Source organism: Bos indicus, chromosome 2 (genome assembly GCF_029378745.1).
Source record: "Bos indicus isolate NIAB-ARS_2022 breed Sahiwal x Tharparkar chromosome 2, NIAB-ARS_B.indTharparkar_mat_pri_1.0, whole genome shotgun sequence".
Lineage (NCBI taxonomy): Eukaryota > Metazoa > Chordata > Mammalia > Artiodactyla > Bovidae > Bos > Bos indicus.
This window is the reverse complement of record NC_091761.1, coordinates 62,922,000-62,944,121: the sequence shown is the minus strand read 5'-3', so window position 1 is coordinate 62,944,121 and position 22,122 is coordinate 62,922,000. Positions and strand designations below refer to the sequence as shown.

General features: G+C 43.2%; 1 protein-coding gene across 7 annotated transcripts in view; it reads left to right on the top strand.

Annotated features, from left to right (window-relative positions):
* Positions 1-22,122, top strand: part of MGAT5 (alpha-1,6-mannosylglycoprotein 6-beta-N-acetylglucosaminyltransferase) — a 397,375-nt gene that overhangs the window by 206,506 nt on the left and 168,747 nt on the right. For all 7 annotated transcript variants that reach the window (XM_070799867.1, XM_070799869.1, XM_019973660.2 and 4 more), the window contains 2 exons: positions 16,749-16,825; positions 17,703-17,792. In XM_070799867.1, the coding sequence (XP_070655968.1) occupies positions 16,749-16,825; positions 17,703-17,792 (167 nt within the window). The remainder of the gene's footprint in view (positions 1-16,748; positions 16,826-17,702; positions 17,793-22,122) is intronic.

The following is a 22,122-nucleotide window of genomic DNA, read 5'->3' as shown; positions in this document are numbered from 1 at the left end:
GAAGAGATAAGCTACCTACTCCAGTATTCTTGGGCTTCTCTGGTGGCCCAGCTGGTAAAGAATCCACCTGCAATGCAGGAGGACCCCGGTTCGATCCCTGGGTTAGGAAGATCCCCTGGAGAAGGGAAAGGCTACCCACTCCAGTATTCTGGCCTGGAGAATTCCATGGATTGTATTGTCCATGGGGCTGAAAAGAGTCGGACACGACTGAGCGACTTTGACTTCGAGTCCATTGATCCTTTCTTTTGCCATCTTCAAACTGTTGTTAATTTCATTTGTCAGCTTTTCATTTTTGTCCCAGAATTTCTGGTTTTAAAAACTGTCCATTTCTTTATCTTTAGTCATATTTATGGTAATTGCTTTAAATTATTTGTCAATTCCAGCAGTACATCATCTTGGGATATGTTTTTGTTGACTGCTTTTCTTGACCCTGGTCCACATTTTCTGTTTTTCCACAAGTCTAATAATTGTTATATATTTGGCATTATAATATGTTGTTGAGTGTGTGAATTCTGTTGTCATCCTCTGAAGAGTTGAGATTTTTTTCATTCTAGCAGGCCGTTAAATTACTGACCACTTTGAGCCTAAGAGGTCTTGATTTTATGCTTTGTTGGGCATGTCTGTCTCAGTTTTTATCCTAGTCTTAGGAAGTCTTAAGTCCTGGGCCTGATGCAAGGCTTTCTGTGATTTCAATGGAAACCTTGAAATGTTGGCCAAACCCCTCTGACTTGTTCAGTTTCAAACTCTGATTCCCCAGCAGCAAGCAGCCGCTGAATCTCTGAGTGCCTTTAGAGCTTTCCTCGGACTCTCCCAGACAAATGCTCAGTGATAGGGTCATTCAAGGATTTTAAGGTAGTTTATATGCTGGTTTGGGGGCTCCCCTTCTTTGGTTCCTTCTTTATGGAAACATCCTACCTCAGTTTCTTTGCTATCCTGATTACCCAAACTTAATCCTAAGACTAACCTTTTGCTTAACCTTCTAGTGATCCCACCACCACCCAGAGTCCCCTCCAGGCAAAGCTGTTGAATGTGGGTTTTATCCAGTGTGCTCAGTTGCTCAGTCATGTCCAATTCTTTGCAACCCCATGAACTGTAGCCTTCCAGGCTCCTGTGTCTGGAATTTTCCAAGCAAGAATACTGGAATGTGTTGCTGTTTTCTACTCCAGGGTGTCTTCCCAACCCAGCGGTCCAACCCGCATCTACGGCCTCTGTTTCACTGGCAGGCAGATTCTTTACCACTAGTGTCACTGGGAGTCCCTTTATCCAGTGTAGTCCCTTTCTTTTAAGGTTCAAACTCCTTCTGGTTTTGCCCTTTTTCCTTACTCTTCATTGTTTTATAAATATTATCTGTGGGAAGGTTATTCCTATATAAGCTTCTCTACCATTGCCAATGTATGATTTCTCAGGCTTGCTTTATAAAGAGTCCCAAGTTAAGTTGATCACACAGTTCTTGCACAAGTAGTACAGTTTAGAGTGTGCCTGACCAGCAAATCATCTGAGCTATTTCTTATCATTGCTCTGACTTTCCCCTGCCTTTTGGTATGTATGCCTGCCAGCTCTCTATATTTTGATGCAATAACCTCCATTTCTACATTGACAAGGAGAATGTGTTTTTAATGAGGATTCTCCCTCTCCTAGACGCCATGACTAGAGAGTGAGTGGGTAAGTGCAGTTTGCTCTATACTGACATGGTGGCATGGGTCCTTAGGTGAAGACGTTCAGGTAATCCCACTGCCAGAGGGTCACCACTGGCAAAGAACTGACTCAAAAACCAACTTTCCTACTTTCTGAAACAGATTCCTAGGCCATTGAAAATCATTTTTCATACTAGAAAGAACTTGTGTTCATGTATTTACTAATGTTTTCTATTGAGTAGATGACTAGCATTTCAGGGTAAGACATAATGTTTAAGTATATGCCCATTAGCCTCGCAATTTCTCAGGCTGAGTACCATTGTCCAAATTTATATGGTCTTAGGCAGACATGTTTCCTTTCCACAAGAAGAAAAACCTATTAAAGGCTAGGAGAGATAGGAATTAGGTTTTAAGACAACTTGGTGTTTGAGAGGCAACCCCCTAGCCAAGGACATATCTAGCAGGCATAGCATGTATGTGGTGTGCCAGGGGGCTTGCAGATTTCATGCAACTCTGGATAAGTCAAATGGACCTAAAAATTAAGTAGCTCTCAGCCTGTCTTCTAACATGTACTCAAAGGTTTGATGCACTGGAGGGTGTTCTCAATATTGTAGACCTTAAGCTTCTTTTTTTGTTGTGTTTTGTTCTCACTCTGCCTCTTTTTGTAGTACCTAAAACTTATTATCAGGGTGTCATCTTGATTCTAAATTAATTTACAATTTATTTTTCCATGCTAAAAAGCGAGGAGAGAGGCTATAACCAAGCAACCAAAACAAAAGGAAAAACTCAGTTCATATGAGTGAATGAAAAAATTTATCTTGATCTCCCATTAAAAGGGTAATCAAAGAACTTGCTCATTGCCTGTAGATGTCTGATGTCCAATCATACTTCCTGTCTTTACCAACAGCTACAAAAAGGCTTATGACAGGTGGTTCAAAGGGGGCCTTGTGTGAAGGGGGAGAACAGTAGTTTCTAGTAGTTTGTACAATCAAAATAGCCTAGGGATAGGCTTCCCCAGTGGCGTTAGTGGTAAAGAACCTGTCTGCCAGGGCAGGTAGACTTAAGAGATGCAAGTCAGATCCCTGGGTCCGGAGGATCCCCTGAAGGAGGGCACGGCAACCCACTCCCGTGTTCTTGCCTGGAGAATCCCATGGACAGAGGAGCCTGGCAGGCTGCAGTCTGTAGAGCAGCACAGAGTCAGACACGACTGAAGCGACTTAACACACATAGCCAATCTTCTCCAATTATTAATTCCGTATTGCTTGCTTTTCTTCTTTAGTTTCAACAAAGAATACATACATTCATACACTGTGTGTACATTTCTTTTACTTAGCGAAATCCAAACTCCAAACACTTTGACAGTTTGATACGAATAGTTAGAAATGTGTGAGCTATGCTTAACTGTGTTTTAGAAGAAAAATAGAAGTATTTGTTGTTGGAGGGGAGACGGAAGATTTGTATATTCTTTAAGTGTCAGGGACATGTGGCTGTTACAGTAAGCTGCATGTGAAAAGAGGGACATTATGAAAAGCCCTCTCCTGTTTATTGAAAAAGGAGAATAGGTGTGAAACTTGCCTTAAGGCTCCCAACTTGAGAATTTTGCAAGTCTGGAATTTTTAATGTCTGCCATCTACTTCCCATTTAATCTTTCTTGAATCTAAGTTAACAGCTGAGAAAGCATTAAAATCTGTCAGTAGTATATCTTATTTTTTATTTGAATGTCTGAATTATTTTTTTATTTATTACTTTTTTATTGAGGTGTAGTTGATTTACAACTATATACATTCTTTTTCAGATTCCCTTCCCTTATAGGTTATTAAAAAATATTGAGTAAAGTTTCCAGTGCTCTGCAGTAGGTCCTTATTGTTTATCTAATTTATATATAGTACTACTATACTTAATTGCTTAGTCGTGTCCAACTTTTTGCAACCCCGTGGACTGTAGCCGGCCAGGCTCCTCTGTCTGTAGGGATTCTCCAGGCAAGAATATATTAATCCCAAACTCCTAATTTATCCCTTTCTCCCACTGCCTCCCCCCTCCCACCACCACACCATTCCCCTTTAGTAGCCACAAATGGATTTTCTATGTCCGTGAGTCTCTTTCTGTTTTGGAAATAAGTTCTTTTGAATTTTTTTTTTTTTTTTTTTTAGATTCCACATATAAATTATATCATATGATATTTATCTTTCTCCATCTGGCTTGCTTCATAGGTCCATCTATGTTGATGCAAACCACATTTATCTTATTTTTTAAAATATTATATATGGAAACTATTTTTTCTGGATATACAATACCGTTATAACTTTTTGTTTTTGATGCATAAAAGTGACATTCTCCCAATTTAGTGACTGTTATGTCCATTTATTATAACTGGATACATAATAGCCACATGGAATATTTTATGTCCCTTACATTGTTACTTAAAATGCCAAAGAACATTTTGTTGCAGAAGAAAAGATAGTGGAAATGAAGTACAAATTTATAGAATATGATACTTCATGGAGATAAATATAGGTAGATTTATGCATGAAAAGAATGCTGATGGCCTAAATCATACTGCACACTCAGTTCTGTCTTCCAGTCCCAGAGCTCTTAGAGTTTACAGTGTGTCCTTTGTGCTGTTCATTTAAAAAGACTTTGAACTTTTTTCCTTCCATAAATCCAAAGCATTTTAGTCCCTGGCTGTATCTCACACCCCACCAAGTACTGTGACATTAAAATGAATCAGAGACGGGTAACGACACAGAGATATAGGGACAGTAGAACAAGTATATTTTACAAATAGGCGAATTGAGTGAACGAGAGCTAGCATGTGATATTTCAGTGTAACATACACATCTTTCTTTCTTACAGCTCTATCTCCCCCGGCATTTCTTATTTGACTTTGAAGGCTAAGGATGATGTGAGACAGTAAATGAGTGCCAGGGGCTGTACCTGACACAGTAAAGGTGGTAACTCAGGTGTTAGCAAGTTTTACTGACTCCATCTGTTGCATGAAGAAACAGGCTCAGGAGGGTCCAGTAACCTGCCTAATGGTAAGAAACTGAGCGATAATCCCAGTGGCAATCTCTTAGATACCTCAGTCCTCTCCAGCACAGAATCTCTACTCACCTTTTCTATTGTTTCCACTGCTGGGGTGCAATGTGGTCAAGCACTCAAACACCAGGACATGGCGGGCTGCTTTCTCTTGGAACGTTTTGCTGTGTCAGTTCCAGATGCAGGTTGCCTCATAATGAGAAGGCACATAGTATGGTGGTTGGGGTGGGAAGATAGCATTTGATGAGAGGATTGATCTACTAGTTGAAGCATAGACAAGACCGATGTTTTCCTTTGTTTTATTGAGATACAATCGCCATACAGCGCTGTGTCAGTTTAAGGTGTACAGCATGGAGGCCTGACTTACATAATATTGTGAAATGATTGACACAGTAAATTTAGTTAGCATCCATCCATCCTCTCCAATAAGAAAAAAAGGCTGGAGAGGAAAAAAAAAAAGGTGTTTTTTTGTTTCCCCTTGTCATGAGAGCTTTCAGGATCTCCTCCCTTAGCAACTTTGAGATAAACCACACAGCAGTGTTAACTATAGTCAGAAGACAGATATTTATCATTTTACAACTTGAGAGGCTTATGCCACATCATTTTGGAAAACATTTGAAAATTTGAAAAGAATTTACCCCTACCTGCCAAGTAGGCATCAATGAGAATTTCATTAAATGTAAATGGAAAAAGAATGGCATTAGAAACGGCTATAAATCAAAGAAGGGCTTAAACATTCATAATTATCTTTCAAGACCCCGTGTTGGAAAAATAGCATGAGCTTCCTTACCAGCAAAGACAGCTTTCTGCTCCTAGACAGTTTACAACTTTCAAGATAAACTCTACTCAACTATAAAGACCTGATGCTGATGAAGTCCACAGGATCAAATTTTCATCCTGCACATGGCTGTTGCTTTGCTTTTTCCTTGGGTTTCACATTTTTCAGGGTGTTGCTTCTCTCCTCAAAGACTGCCTTTCTTCCCCAGTGCCACTGCACGCACGCCCCAAGTGTATGCAGTGTGTTCCCGCAGTGGGAAATTTGTGATTCTGGGAGGTGTGATGCCGGCTAGTCTTTCCAGTCTGTCTCTTCCTGCTCTGAGGTCACTGCTTTAGCCAGACTGATCCCCCTCCCCACTCCCATACCTCTCAGACATTGATGGTGGATGGATTGCTCTCTTCTACTGAGGGGTGGATTTGCTGTCTCAGTAGGACACTCGGGGTTAAAACAAGAGATAAAAATCTGTTTTCCATTTCTAGCCTTTCCTCTTTTTCTGGGTAACCATCTTACTTCCCTATTTATTCTATTGTTTCTCAACAGTAACTGCCCATCAAAATCACCTTAGGTGAATGGAGCATAAAAAAGCACAGTGACCAAACCATTCTACAGACTATTAGAATCTCTGGAGGATACAGTCCATTTTTCAAAGCCCGCTAAATGATTTTAATATGTGGAAAGGCAGATTTATTCTGTGACCTTGGCCGAGTTAGTCAGTCTTTCTGGGCATCAGTGTCCTCTGCTGTAGAATAGGGGTAGTGTATGTATTACTAGCTCTCAAGTCACTGTGAGGATTAAGTGGGATGCTCACATGCATGGATTTTGGCCGATGCTCAGTCTGTGTTGGTTGTCCTCATCACTGTTTTACGCAGTGGTCATCTTCCTTTTTCCCTCCTGTCTACTCCTACTTCTGCTTTGAAGCTCAACTGAAATCCCACTTGCCTGAGGCTTATTTCAGGAACAAACTAAGCTGCTGTAACGAAGAGACCCAAACACAGTGCTTCGGTGAGACAGAGTGTCTTCTCTCTCACATGATAATCCAGCAGCCGACAGTCAGGCCTCCTGGGTGGCTCTTGTCCACACACTGCCTTTCGAGATTCCCCATCCCTCCCATGTTGCTGAGTCATCACAGATCTATCTTCCAGCCCACAGGGAGGGGATCAGAACTGCAAACTTGGCCTGGCCAACCTCAGGCCAGTCCTGTAGCTCTGTAACTCCCTCTCATGTCTCCTTGGCCTGAGCATAGTCTCATGGTGATATCTAGATGCAACAGAGGCCCTACCTGGCCGGCCAGGGGTTCAGCTTAAAACTCTGTTACTATGACGTAGAGGGAGATGAGACTGGAGGAATGGTGGTTGGCTGCCAAGTCCAGGCCACTGCCGCCTACTGCTCATCTGCAGTCCTTTATTCTCCAGTGCACTGGGCTGCCACCTGCCTTTTCTGATGGCCAAGTTTTAGGTGTATTCTAGGCTCCCTCAAGGTAAAGATTACTTTGTGTTCCTCTGTATACGTCTTAAAGTGAAAGTGAAAGTTACTCAGTCGTTTCTAAATCTTTGCAACCCCATGGACAGTTCATGGAATTCTCCAGGCCAAATTACTGGAGTGAGTAGCCTTTCCCTTTCTCCAGTGGATCTTCCCAACCCAGGAGTCGAACCAGGGTCCTCCTGCATTGCAGGTGGATTCTTTAACAGCTCCACCTGCAATGCAGGAGGACCCTGCAGCTGTTTTCTGCCCACTGTGCATATTGGGTCCTAGGTGTGAATTCCGAGGAATCTGACATGATTTATCAGAAGCAGTACCTAGGGGCATATCAGAATAGGGTGTGTGTGTGCATGAGTGCACACATACAACATTCTTATGAACCCTGCCCCTCCTAGAATCTTTTAATTATTTAAAAAATTTATTTCATTGAAGTGTAGTCAATTTACAATGTTGTGTTACTTTCTGGTACACAGAACAGTGATTTAGGATTCAGTCATATATATGTATGAATATATACATATATATATATATATATACACACACACATATCAGATTCTTTTCCTTGATAGGTTATTAAAAAATATTCAGTAGAGTCCTTGTGCCCTTCAGTAGGTCCTTGTTGGTTATCTGTTTTATATATGGTAGTGTGCACATGCCAATCCAAGTCTCCTAACTTATCTCCCCTACCTTTCACTTTGGTAACCATAAGTTTGTTTTCTATGTTTTTGGGTCTGTTTCTGTTTTGTAAGTAAATTCTTTTTTTTTTTTTTTAAGATTCCACATATAAGCGATCAGTTCAGTTCAGTCGCTCAGTCGTGTCCGACTCTTTGCAACCCCATGAATCGCAGCACGCCAGGCCTCCCTGTCTATCACCAACTCCTAGAGTTCACTCAGACTCACATCCATCGAGTCAGTGATGCCATCCAGCCATCTCATCCTCTGTCATCCCCTTCTCCTCCTGCCCCCAATCCCTCCCAGCATCAGAGTCTTTTCCAATGAGTCAACTCTTCACATGAGGTGGCCAAAGTACTGGAGTTTCAGCTTTAGCATCATTCCTTCCAAAGAACTCCCAGGGCTGATCTCCTTCAGAATGGACTGGTTGGATCTCCTTGCAGTCCAAGGGACTCTCAAGAGTCTTCTCCAACACCACAGTTCAAAAGCATCAATTCTTTGGCGCTCAGCTTTCTTCACAGTTCAACTCTCACATCCATATATGACCACAGGAAAAACCATAGCCTTGACTAGATGGACCTTTGTTGGCAAAGTAATGTCTCTGCTTTTCAATATGCTTTCTAGGTTGGTCATAACTAGTAGTCCATGAGGCCCTTGGAGAACTTATTCAGAGACAAGTGAAAATTGGTCATTTTATTCTTCAGTGTTGACTGTTCAGATTTCTAGAGTAGAACATGAATATACACAGGGTGTAACAGAAGAAAACGTAAATAATATAGGTTTATTTAGCTATTACTATGATTTGAAATTTTGACATTGATTATACTTGGCAATGTATTTTCATAGTCCTCACAATTTCTTTCTTTTTACACATTAATACCATCCTTGAAAAGCTGTGCATAATTGGAAAACTTCATAAAATGTGATTTTCCTATTGACTTCCAGTATGCCTATAGCATTTCTTCATGGGAAGTAGATGGGGAAACAGTGTCAGACTGTAGCTCCAGGTTTTTAGCAAGTCCATGAGGCCCTTGGAGTACTTATTCAGAGACAAGTGAAAATTGGTCATTTTATTCTTCAGTGTTGACTGTTCAGATTTCTAGAGTAGAACATGAATATACTGGTGGTGGTGTGCCTTTTAATACCAAAAGCCAGAAGTGGAAACAATCTTGAGTTAAAAGACAGAGGCCAGGGTTTCAGAATGCATTGTGCGTGGGAGGTAATTAGCGAATTTTGTTAAATCACTGAATAAGGAAGGCACTTCATCACTCAGTGCATTCTTGTGAATCAGGAAAAGTCAACAGCTTACTAATATGGCTTCAGAAAGTCCTTTGCAACTCTGAAATTCTTTGGTACAGTGATTGCATTTCTAGCTTCTTGGGCTGAAAACCCAAACAAGACCAACAAAACACAGACAACCCTTCTCAAGGCGCTCATTGTCCATCCCTGGGAGTCTGAGTGTGTCGTGCCCCATTACCCATCATGACTGCCCCAGCTCCTTCAGGGGGCAGAGAGTTTCCTGTTCCTGTGGGCCCTGGGTCTGGAATATGTGTACATGATTCAGTTATAGAAATTAAATCAGTTTTTCATAATGCAGATATAAAGTGGCCCTGAATGAATATTTGCCAAGCTGAGAATGACTGGTGAGGTCACCTTTAATGGGAGATTACATTTCACCATGGCTGATTTCTGTCCGATTTATTGCTATTAACTCCTGACACGAGGCCAGCTGACAGAGGTGCTGGCAAGAGCCTGGTCTCCAGGCTGAGCGCAGAGCTGGAGTCGGCTCCCGGCTGGCGCAGTGCTCACGTGGGCGCCCTGCAGGGGCCATCTGATAACTGGGGCTGTGTGTTCCTATCAGGTGTTCCCAGAGAAGCATTTCCTTGTCTTACACACAAAGCAGATCACTGGAGACCCTTTATCTTTTAAGAGGAAATATGCGTGGGGTACCTTTGGGCGGATCAGGCCCTCACTCATGAAGATGGTTATCTGAGCTGTTGGCAACGGAACTGGACGAGGAGGTTGAACTAGGTTTCCTAAAACTTCCGGAGGTGGACAGATGGTCGTGTTTTTTGAGGTTTCTGAGAGGCTTCTAAAACACTTTTTCTATCTTTTCCCCCCTTTTCTGTTAAAATAGTGATGGTAAGGAAATCAGAAACACTTAACCTATCGATGCCTGTTGAGTTCTAGATTAAAAAATTAATGGCACCGTGTTTTACAAGTTCTTAAAAAGAAATGCCACTTCAAAACACATGTTGCCTTTGCTATAATTAATACTCAGAAAAGTGAGCTTTCACAAAGGAGGCTCTCTTGGGAGGGTCAGCTTTCATTCTGAAATAACTTTCTTCTTACAACCACACCTCTCTCCTTTTCTCCCACCTCCTCCTCAGCCTCCACCTCCCTCCACACACACATCCACTCCCTTCCCCTCCATGTCCTCACTTTATCATCATCAACCAGAAGCTTGTAGCTGACTTTCTTACAGGTGGTACCACCCACAAGCATTGATAGAATCAGATTCAGAGTGACACCTGGCTGCCAGACTCTTGTTACGAGCTTCTTTTTATAACTATATTTCTGGATCACTTTTGTCCTTCAAAATGAGCAATGGTTATCATTAAGTTAATGTGAGTTTGAGTAGGTGAGTGTTTTATGATGCTGCATGGTTGATCGTTTACTTTAAAAACACAACAGCATCTCCATGTATGTGCATTGAACTGCGCAGTTAAAAGATAAAGGTTTCCTTGTGTGGTGCCCAGTGTCTGTGCTTGGTTTGTGACTGCATCAGGACAGTTAGCATAGAACTCATGAAGATCATATCTCACAAAACTATAAGCCTCTCTTTTTAAATACTGATAAGGCATGAATATCAGTAATTCACCCAGGGAATGGGTCCACTTCCTCCCTCTCTGCATAGGAAACAAATCTTTTTTTCACTGCTGCTCCTTCTGTCATTTTCCTCGTGTGGAACTCAGATTCCTTCAGCTTGTTTAGTGTGTGGTCTGGAACTCAGAGTTTCTGGTTTAGGGATTCCCAGTGAGGAATGCTCACCCCCTTTCTTCTGTGGCTCATTCTCCTTCTCCTCCCTGCACTTCTCTGGAACTGAGGCTCTTGATCCCTTTGTAACGGTAGTTCATTTATTTGTTTAAAAAAAATTCTGCAGAGTTGCCAGGGTGCCCGGCAGTAGGTGGGGGCTAGCCAAAGGGTGGCTGTCCAGCCTTTCAGGAGGCTTATCTGAGGAGGGGTTCCGCTGATGTGTGCCTCACTCTGCTGTATGTGGTTGCTCCTCAAGCCCTGGGGAGCTCCTCGAGGATACAGACCATATCTTTCAAGGATGCGGCTTTGACATCTCAGCACATGGCAAGCCACAGGCTTTGGGGAGAAATTCCAAGTAACTGTGGGCTGAGTTTGGAGGTAGATGCTGAGGATTTTGAAGCCTCTTTCCAAACCATAAGATGAGGTAATTGCCTTCCTTGTTCAGGAGGATGTGGTGAGTGTAAAATGTGACAATATGTGTACCAGCACTTTCAAAAGGCTGGTCATATATCTTGAGAGGTCACGATCATCCACCTTCATTTCCTGAATCACCCTTTTTCTGTTGTCACCATCCCTCTGAGATTGTCTTCACCATTTACTTCCACCCCGTTCTCTCCCACTTTCCTTCCTTCCTCGGGCAGAGAAAAGCATGAGTTAAAAACATCTATCTGCCTGGTTCCATATCTCTTGGTCTCTGTCACTTCCAAATGTATAGTTGAAATCCCATTGTGTCTCTCTCAATCTGTATACACATGTTAGGGCTGTCGGGGAGAATCTGTTTCCACGCTTGACAGGAACACCTCGCTCTGGATGTGTTTATGGCATCTTCTGTCACTTCTCCTGCAGTACATGTGCTCTTCCTGAGTTGTGAGCGTTTTTGATAATAAAACTGTTCTCTTAGATTCAGCCTAATATTTGACCTCTTACTACTCTGATAAAACAACAGAGTTTTCACACCTAGATATCCTGCCTTTTTTCTAATACCTGGTTGACAGCACCACAGAATCAGTTCAGAGGTGATGTTTTCAGTGCGGGGCACTACTTGGGCTGGTTATGACGGTGAGAAATGAAACTGGATCCTGAACAATAGTAAGAGCTGAGTTTCTTTGCTTGCATTAGCATCTTATTTTACATTTGCATTTTATATTAGTACCTTGCCCTTTCACCATTAAAAAAACAATTTGACATGTGGGGGAGGGTGGGGAAAACAGCAGGAAGAACCTTCTAGTAACATATCTTGGCAGAATCATGTCTCCTTTTTTGGAGGGGCCTCATGAGCAGTAAGCTAAATGCCCCTTGAAAAGTAGTCATGTTAAAAAGCAGAGACATTACTTTGCCGGCAAAGGTCCATCTAGCCAAAGCTATGGTTTTTCTGGTAGTCGTGTATGGATTTGAGAGTTGCACCATAGAGGAAGCTGAGCACCGAAGAATTGATGCTTTTGAACTGTGGTGTTGGAAAAGACTCTCGAGAGTCCCTTGGACTGTAGGGAGATCAAACCAGTCCATCCTAAAGGAAATCAGTCATGAATATTCATTGGAAGGACTGATGCTGAAGCTGAAGCTCCAATACTTTGGCCACCCAGTGCGAAGAACTGACTCATTTGAAAATACCCTGATGCTGGGAAAGATCGAAGGCAGGAGGAGAAGGGAGTGACAGAGGATGAGATGGTTGGATGGCATCACGGACTTGATGGACATGAATTTGACCAAGCTCCGGGAGTTGGTGATGGACAGGGAAGCCTGGCATGCTGCAGTCCATGGGGTCACAAAGAGTCAGACATGACTGAGTGACTGGAATGAACTGAGATTGGAGGCTCTTCCAGAGATAGAAAAGTCTTCTGTTTCTATTAGAAAAATCTAATAAAAACATGATTCATTGGGTTTTTGTCCTCGTAATGGAAGCAAGATGGGGAACTGCCCTGTGAGGTGCTGAGACTCCTCAGGGCCTGGGGGGTAGTGGAGGGTCTTGTTCAGGTTACTTACTGGTGGTTGGATTCTGGGAGCATTTCAACCCCGTGCTCAGAAAAAAGGCTGGCACTTCCTGTGTCTCCCTTTCACAGATCCCACCTACCTCAGAGCCTTCAGCCACGAACTGCACTTCTGGAAGCTGCCATCTATTCAAACCCACCACTGTGTAACAAATAGCGAAAAAAGCCCTCCTAAGATCATGGAAATGCAGAGGAGCCCTGTTGGATTAGCTGACACACTGCTGCTTAGTTAGTTAGTTAAAGTCGCTTAGTCGTGTCTGACTCTTTGTGACCCCATGGACTGTAGCCCACCAGGCTCCTCTGTCCATGGGATTCTCCAGGTAAGAGTACTGGAGTGGGTTGCCATTTCCTTCTCCAGGGGATCTTTCCGACCCAGGGATCGAACCCAGGTCTCCCGCATTAGAGGCAGACGCTTTAACCTCTGAGCCACCAGGGAAGCCCCTGGTGGATTAGCTGACACACTGCTGCTTAGTAGAGAAATAAAAAACACTGAGGTCTCAGCTTAGTCTCCTTCTCCTTGATCCAAAGTGTCAGGTGTGTGTGTATGTGGCAGTGGGGGAGGTGGGGGTCAGGCAGAACATGTGAGTGTTCATTCAGTCCAGCAGCACTTGCTGAATGCCTGGTGATGGAGCAGAAAGACATAACCTTCCCACAATGTTCTCATGTCCTAGGAAAGGGGGTGGACAGATGCAAAAAAGAGAACAGGATTGCTCACTGCCATGGGAGGGCCAGGAGCTGAAGGGGCAGCCCTCAATCCTAACTCAGTCTTGATTGAACATAGGGATAGGGAGGAAGGATCTCAGCTTTCTTCAGGTGGGGATGGATGCTCCAACTCAGTTTTAAAGGAGGAAGGGTGTTAAGTGTGTGGAGGAAGGGCACACCTGGCAGGAGAGTACCTGCAGATGTCCTTTAAAACGTCAGTTCAGCAGGTCTTTGAATAAGCGAGGATCCTCTTTTGGGGGTTCTCTTAGCATAGCAAAAAGCAGGGTCTGAACCTGTTTTTGTAAATAAAGTTTTATTGGAACACAGCCACACACATCATTCCATTCCCCCTGTTGTGACGGCTACATCCCAGCGACCATGTGGCCTGCCCAGCCTTAAATATTTATTGTCTAGCCCTTTGCAGAAAAAGTTGGCATAACATAGTTTTTTTCCTTGAAACTCTTAGATGATGTGGACCCACACTGCCAGCAACCAGGCTTTGCCTGCACCCTTCATGGACCTGCTGGTTAATTTTATCACCTGGTGGTTTCTCTTTGCCCCACATTAGCATACCTCCACTTCTGGCTCCAAACGTCCAGAACTAGAATAATCCCTATTGTGTGTAACGTAAGAGAGGTACTGACCCCTAATGCATGCATGCATGATAAGTCGCTCTAGTCTTGTCTGACTCTTTGCAACTCTATGGACTGCAGCCCACCAAGCTCCTCTATCCATGGGATTCTCCAGGCAAGAATACTGGAGTGGGTTGCCATGCCCTTCTCCAGGGGATCTTCCCAACTCAGGGATTGAACCTGAGTCTCTTATGTCTCATGCGTTGGCAGGGGGCTTCTTTACCACTAGCACCACCTGGGAAACCTACTGACCTCTACGGATCCCTTAAATGTTCAGTTACCCGCAAACTTCAGCAGTTCTAGACTCTGCTTAGTTTCTCGGAACCTGTGCTGCCTCTTATTTGCTTGTTGAATGTGAGCAAAATTGGAATTAGTCATTGGAGCAGTAGTCATTGGAAAGTATCTTTCTTTTTTGGTAAGGCAGCCCATCTGTCTGAGGATACTGGAGCTGGCTGTCGCCGTGCGAGTGAGACAGAAGGGGAATTTTCGGGAGATCCACCATTCAAGCCTGTGGTTATTTTAAAAACAAAGAGAATTCATTTCCAGAAGCAGCTGTGCATTTGAAACACTGCTTTCCTGGATATAGTGATTGAAGGTTGTGTGGAATTATACAGCAAATGCCAACTCTTAAGCACCTGCCGTGGTCTCTGATACCAGCCGATAGGAGTGCCAACCAGGCTTTTTACAAATGTTAACTTATTTAATAAGACCTGCATGAAATAGAAGTGCAGCGATTCTGATTTTACAGATGGGAAAACAAAGACTCCAACAAGCTAAGTGTTTTTTATGTTATCAACTAACTGACAGCCTCCAACCTATGATAAGGAAGATACTGATTTTACGCTCTAGTTATCCTTAGCAGGTAGAATGCTCATTGAAAAGGCTCAATCAGGAGGTCTGGGGTTTCTGTTTTAGACTCTCAGATGAACTGAATTTCAAGGAACAGGTACAACTAAAATTTCTCTTTGCACTGACTTCTGTTTTAGCCCTAGCAGCCATCAACATTGTTTAAATACCACTGTCAAATGACATTGTAGTTTGGGATCTAATGTCTGACCAGTACTTTGAATTGAAAATGGTCAGCAGTGAGAAATGGGGACATTTTCCAAGTGTGTCTAGAAAATATAGTTGGTCCCAGAAGAGAAGCATGTAGGTTTAGGAGTGTCCTAATTTCCAACTAAAATGATCATTCCTAAACAAAAGCCTGATCATAATTATCTTCTCCTTAAAATTTTCCAGTTCTCCACCAGCCATGCCCTTAGCACAGAGGCTGGAGTCTTCGTGGCCTTTCTGGTTTGGGTCCTGCCTGACTCTCAGTTGTTGTTGTTCAGTCGCTAAGTCATGTCCAACTCCGCGACCCCGTGAACTGCAGCACTCGGGGCTCCCCTGTCCTTCACTGTCTCCTGGAGTTTGCTCAGATTTCATGTCCATGGAGTAGGTGATGCTATCTAACCATCTCATCCTCTCCCTTCTCCTTTTGCCTTCAATCTTTCCCAGCATCAGGGTCTTTTCCAGTGAGTCAGCTCTTCGCATCTCAGTACCTCACCCTCATTCACTCTCATCAGATCAGGTCCTCCATGTGGACGTTTCGCTGAACCACCGTCTTTACCATGTCCCCCTACCTGGCTCACTCCTGCACCTTCACATCTCAGCCGAGATGTCTCTGGGTGCGGGAAGTCTTCTCTGATGCTTAGAGACTGGTATGGGCATCCTTCCCTGGCCCTCCCTAATATAAGGCCTTTAAGCTACTGTTCAGTTGTTGACCAGTTTGTCTGCTGTCCATCACTTAACCGTAAGCTTCTGGAGGGCATTCTTTTTAGTTTTGATTCTGTAGTTACAAGGAATAGGAGTCCACTTGAGCTTGCTGATAGAAAGGGAGTTATTGGGAGGAAAGATTGGAAGAATAAGGAGATCTTGGTGGAAATATAAGAACTGGGTCTGTAAGAAGTTGTACCTTGCACAAGCATCTTGGGGCTTTCTGTTCCTCTGCACACCTTCACCTCTCTCTCTCCTGGGCTGCCTCAACTCAGGCACTTGTGTGTTTTGTTTTATTGAAGTATAGTTGATTTACAGTGTTATATTAGTTTCAGATATACAGGAAAATGATTTCTCTTTTATATATATATATATATATATATTTTCATATTCCTTCCCCTTACAGGTTATTATAAAATAGTGAGTATATTTCCCTGTGCTGTAACAGTAAGACTTTATTTATTTTATATATAGTAGTATGTACCTGTTAATCCCAAACTCCTAAGTTATTCCTCCACTACGCCCCCCACTTTGCCCTGTAGTAACTGTAAGTTTGATTTCTGTATCTGTGAGTCTATTTCTGTTTTGTAAATAAGTTCATCTGTACCACTGTTTTCAGTTCCGTAAGTGACAAGCACACATGTTCATGAAGCTGCTCGTGGCCTCAGTTTGTCCTCGTGACCCAGCCTGGCTTGACCCAGGGACCCTCCTAATCTCCTGGCTTCTTTTCCTGCGCCCCTCAGCCCCGCCCACTTGTTTGTTTTCTCGGTTTCACAGTTGCAAGTTTCTAAGTATTCACTATGGTTGGCCTGACTCTTCCTTTCAGACTTGGCCTCACCCGTCACAGGTCTCCGACCACCCTGGAGACTGGCTGTGGTTGGGTCAAGTCCTCACTGCAGACCAGTCAGCATGTCACCAGCTGGAGGGGTCAGAGCCAACGTGGCTCCCAGGATAGACCTCTCTTTTCTGTTTCTCTTTCTGCCCCGCACTTGCCATGAACTTGATGGTATCCTTTGTTCTTTTCCCTCTTTTTCAGATATCATTAATGGAGCTCAAGAAAAATGTGTATTGCCTCCTATGGATGGCTACCCCCATTGCGAGGGGAAAATCAAGGTAAGTCAAGAGTGATATCCATTTACCCCCTCCTCCTCGACCTGCACTGACAGCCCCTGGCTTCCCCTTCCCTCTCCTCTCCTCCCCAGCGATGCAGATGGGTGATCGAGCCCTCTTTAAGGAAGTCATGTAGGGGGTGTATCAGCCCTGCCAGTTTGGGGCTGTGGCCGTGACAACCGTTCCCTGCTTATGCCAGCTCCATGGGATTAGTCAACAGTGACTAACTGGTCAGACTGAAAGAGCTGGGGCATTGCAGGCACCTGCTGTGTCTGAAATTGCGTTTCCCTCTTTCCCATCCTCCAGCGGGTGATCCTTCAAGAGCCAAAGACAAGGGGCTTCCATGATTTAGTGTCCAGCTCCCTTCTCCCAAGTCCCCAGGCCTCAGCTGTGAGGTCTCCAGATTGTTATTTAAATGTCACATTTGCGTGTGCAGTTGAGTGCCCAGACGATGTTGGCCACTCTGACTCTTAACGTTTGTTTGTTTGTTTTTCACTGCATTTATGTGGCCAAACCTTGGGGAGACCACTCCCTGCTCAGTAGCTTTCAGAGAAAAGTTTTCTGTTCAGACATCACTTAGGATGGCGAGACGAGCCCCAGAGCATTTTAAATGGCTCCCATATGGGATTTAAGTGCACACTGTGCTCCTGCCTTGATTCCCGTGCTGTTTTCCAGGCTCCGTGCTGGGGCTGGTGCAACTGTAGGTCTCCGGGAGGGCACTCTCATGCCAGGGTCTATGAGGCACTTGCTCTTGAGAAAACATCCCTCCCCACCAGCGCTCCTGGGCTTTACTGCTGGAGGAATCTCACAGCCTCTAGGCAGACGTGCCCGCTCAGTGAATGGCTGCTCACCAGTGCTCTTCCTCCTCTGGTTGTTTCAGTGGATGAAAAATATGTGGCGCTCGGATCCCTGCTACGCAGAATACGGAGTGGATGGGTCCACCTGCTCTTTTTTTATTTACCTCAGTGAGGTGAGAGGCTTCTTGTGTCTTTCGGGGGGTGGAGTCGATGTGTGTGGTTGGTCTGTTCCGTAGCTAAGCCTGGAACTTGAAAAGCTTAAAAATGTATATAAATTGTTTTTATGTGAACAGTTTATGATTTCCTTTTTCATTGCTCTCCTGTGTCCCCAAGTAGCATGATTTTTTTTCCCCCCTTGAGGAAAAAAATAGTCTGAGTTCACTAATTTTTTTTTTTACCAATTAAAAAAAATGTAGTAAAATACACATAACAAAATGTACCAGCTTAATCGTAAAGCGTACAGTTCAGTGTCATTAAGTACATTCATGTTGCTGTGTGACCATCGCCACCATCCATCCATCTCCAGAACGCTTCATCTTGCCAACCTGAAACTGTTCCTATCAAACTGTGACTCCAGAGCCTCCTCCTTCTTCCAGCCTCAGCAACCACCATTCTGCTGTGTCTGCCTCAGATTCTGACTACTCCAAGTACTCCTATAAGTGAAATATACAGTATTTGTCTTTTGTGATCTGCTGATCGCACTTAGTATAGTGTACTCAAGGTTCATCCATGTTATAGCAGGTGTCAGAATGCCCTTCCTTTTTGAGACTGAATAATATTCCATTATGTATACAGACTGCATATTGTTACCCATTCATCTCTCACTGGACACTTGGGTTGCCTCCATCTTCCATCAGTTGTGAATGGTACTGCAGTGAGCATGAGTGTACATATAACTCTTTGAGACCCTGATTTCAATTCTTTTGGGTATATATCCAGAAACAGAGTTGCTGGATCATATGGTAATTCTATTTTTAATGTTTTGAGGAACCACCAGACTCTTTTCCATAGCAGCTGTGCCGTTTTACATTCCCACCAACAGTGCACAAGATTCTAACTTCTCCACATTCTTACCAACACTTGTTATTTTCTATTTTTTCTTTTCTAATGGTCATGTGAATGGGTATGAGGGAGTATCTCACTCATTGTATTGCTGGTTGTATTTCCTTACTGATTAATGATGTTCAGCATCTTTTCATATGCTTCTTGGCTGAGTTTGCTATTTATTGTACTTACAGACTGAATTATTCACTTTCTCCCTTTTTTCCACCTTTTTATCTAAACTTCATTTTCATTTGTACCCTTGAATTTAAATAGAAGCTTGTTTTTTAAGAGTCATAGGGCATTTTTACAGACCACATGGAATCTGTTACATGCTTCAGTGATTCATTTCACCTTTAGAAAGGTTGATGGAGTGGGGTGGGGTTAAGACTTTATTCAGAGCCAGCTACAGGAGAGAACTGAGCAGGGAATGAAAACTCCATTGGCTCTATCCCCCATCCCTTATGGGCAGTGGCAGTAGCCCTCAGAGCTTGTGGAACGGATGCTGGCTAATTTTTAAGGTTGTGCACTGGGCAGGCTCTTGGCTTCCATCTCCCTAGTTTTGGTACTGTTGTTGTTTAACCAGTACTTAATAACATCTCCCTGGTGATCCCTTGCAGAGAGGAGAATCCCTCAATTCTGAGGCTAAATGAAATGTTTTTGCCATACTTTTCCTTGTGGGGTTCAGGTGTCTCTCCTCTGTGGCCTAAGATGATGGGGGATGGAAGCCAAACCAGCATTGCTCTAGGGCATGTGGCCCTGGAATCTGTGGGATTTGTCCCTCTTGGCTTCCTCTGTAAGAGTCAGACCTTTTTTTTTTTTTTGGATGCGGTTGCTCCATGGCCACCCCAGGGCCATCATGGGAACCGTCAGAGTAAATGATAGTTAAAATACCTCTTGGAAATGAAAAAGCTCTGAGACTTGGGTGTGTGATGTACCTTACTAGTAGGCTGCTGACAAGTTGATTCTGTAGTGTGTACTTGAGTGCGTTTCACGCTTGGGTGGCCTGGGGCCCGCCTCCTCACTTTCTTCTCCAGAGGAGTAAGGCCTGGGGCTATGGGTGAACCTTCACTCCAGTGAGAAGTCAGCTAAAGGCACCTTTCCTGCCCTGAGGAAAAGTCCCTCATTTAGTTCAATTTTCAAAAAATTTTTTCCCATTTCCATTTGATAGAATTTAGCCACAGTCTAACTGGGCTCCCTGATTGACAAACTGAGCTAATTTCATGCCTCCCTAACCATTTGCATCTTGGGGAGGACTGCTGAAGTGAAGAGAGAGGAAGAGGATTTGAGGTGCCCGCTCCAGCCTGGGTCTTCATTTCCTGAGCCAGAGCTGGGGAGGTGCGGGAGAATTCAGATGAAGAGGACCGCGATTACATATGACCTGGTTCCCTTCCTTTGAAACAGCCACCCTACCACTACCAGAAGGGAAGGAAGGATGTAGCTAAGATGAGAGAAGAGGGAACCTCTGTGGAGGTAAAATGAGAGGAGTGTGGGATAGACTGGGCTGCATAAACATGTGATAGATCATATAGACTTGACGTTGGAGCCTGGGTGTCTTGTTTCAGAACCTTTAACCTTTTTTTTTCTCCTTCCTGGACATGGAATGGTGCTTCGTTTGCCTATTCTGCCTATTCTACTCTTTTCTTATGCAAATGATCAGACTTTTCTTTTTGTTCCACTGAACTCAGTTCAGTGAGCACTTATTGAACATCTGTTATGTTCATTGATTGTCAACAGTTACTGAGAATTCATTTGCTTGGCACCATGCTATGCATTCATTATCTTTAAAGTCTAATAGAAGAGAAAGCATGGATACAGGTAAATTGAGCCAGGAAGGGGTCCTGGGAAACAACTAGGAACTTCTTCAAAATTTTAATGTGAAAATTATCTTGAAACTCTGGCACTCAAAGAAAATATTTTTTCTTTTTCCGAAGCATCTTAATAGATACCCTGTAAGAGAAGAAAATGTAATCAATATGAGCCTTTCAATAGTACTGTCTTAGAGCCTCACACTTGACTTCAGCTTCTGTTTCTGATGCTTGCTAAACTCTGTGCTCTTGGAAAAGTTGCTCTCTTTGTGCCTCAGTTTCTTCCTTTATAATATAAAAGTTTTAATTTTGTTTTTAAAGAATCTACCTTGTGGATTCCTGAGTCTATATGGGACCATGCTTAGAGTAGAGCCTGATAAATGATAATTATTTTAACTGATGCTTTCATAGTAAGTTTCTTTCTTTTTTTTTTACTTTACTTTCGAGGAGGGTATTTAGTTTTTTTATTGAACTATGGCTGATTTACAATGTTGTCTTAGTTTCAGGTCTGTGTGTGTGTATATATATAAAAAAATATATATATATATATATTCTTTTTCAAATTCTTTTCCCAAATACGTGCTAAGTTGCTTCAGTTGTGACCGACTCTTTGCGACCCTGTGGACTGTAGCCCGCCAGGCTCCTCTGTCCATGGGATACTCCAGGCAAGAGTACTGGAGTTGTTTGCCATGCCCTCCTCCAGGGGATCTTCCCAACCCAGGGATCGAACTTGCATCTCTTCTGTCTCCTGCACTGGCAGGTGGTTTCTTTACCACTAGCGCCAGCTGGGAAGCCCCCTTTTCCTATATAATTACAAAATGTTGAGTATAATTCTCTGTGATATATAGTAGGTCCTTGTGGCTTATCTATTTTATATATAAAATAGTGTGTGTGTGTTACTCCAAAATTCCTAATTTATCCCTCCCCCACACACACCTTTCCCCTTTGGTAACCATAAGTTTGTTTTCTATGTCTGTGCACGATAGATTTTTGATGTTGCCATTATTTGAGTACAGTTGTGGAGTGTCATATAGCCCGGGACATTTTCTGTTGGGACCTTGATTTCCTTTTAGAATTAGAATGAATTTCTGGTTCTCATTCACCGATCTCATTTAATTCTAGATCCCTAGACTTCTAGTCGGAGAAGGAAATGGCAACCCACTCCAGTGTTCTTGCCTGGAGAATCCCAGGGACAGGGGAGCCTGGTGGGCTGCCGTCATGGGGTGGCACGGAGTCGGACACAACTGAAGCAACTTAGCAGCAGACTTCTAGTAATATAGAAGAATATAGTTCTCCTTGCCTTCCTTTCTCAGGATGTGATGCTTGTTCACATTAAAATCATGAACTGGATGTGTGTAGCTGCAGTGCACCTCTTGCCATTGTTAAAATGAAATTATTAGAGATGATTCCTAAACCCTGTTAATTCTGTTCTAGTAGTCTATAAATCCTGGACAACATCTATGGCTTTGTGGTGCTGTTTCTGTCTATTTTTTTCCCTCTTTCTTCACACTTTCCTTCTTTTGTTACTTCATTTAACCTGTATCATATGCCAGCTTACTCTTGCAGTTGGGAAGGTGATTGACAGACATCTTCATTTGATTTTTTTCACTTCATCAGTGAATACACTGGTGACTTTGATTCTTTTCTTAATCCT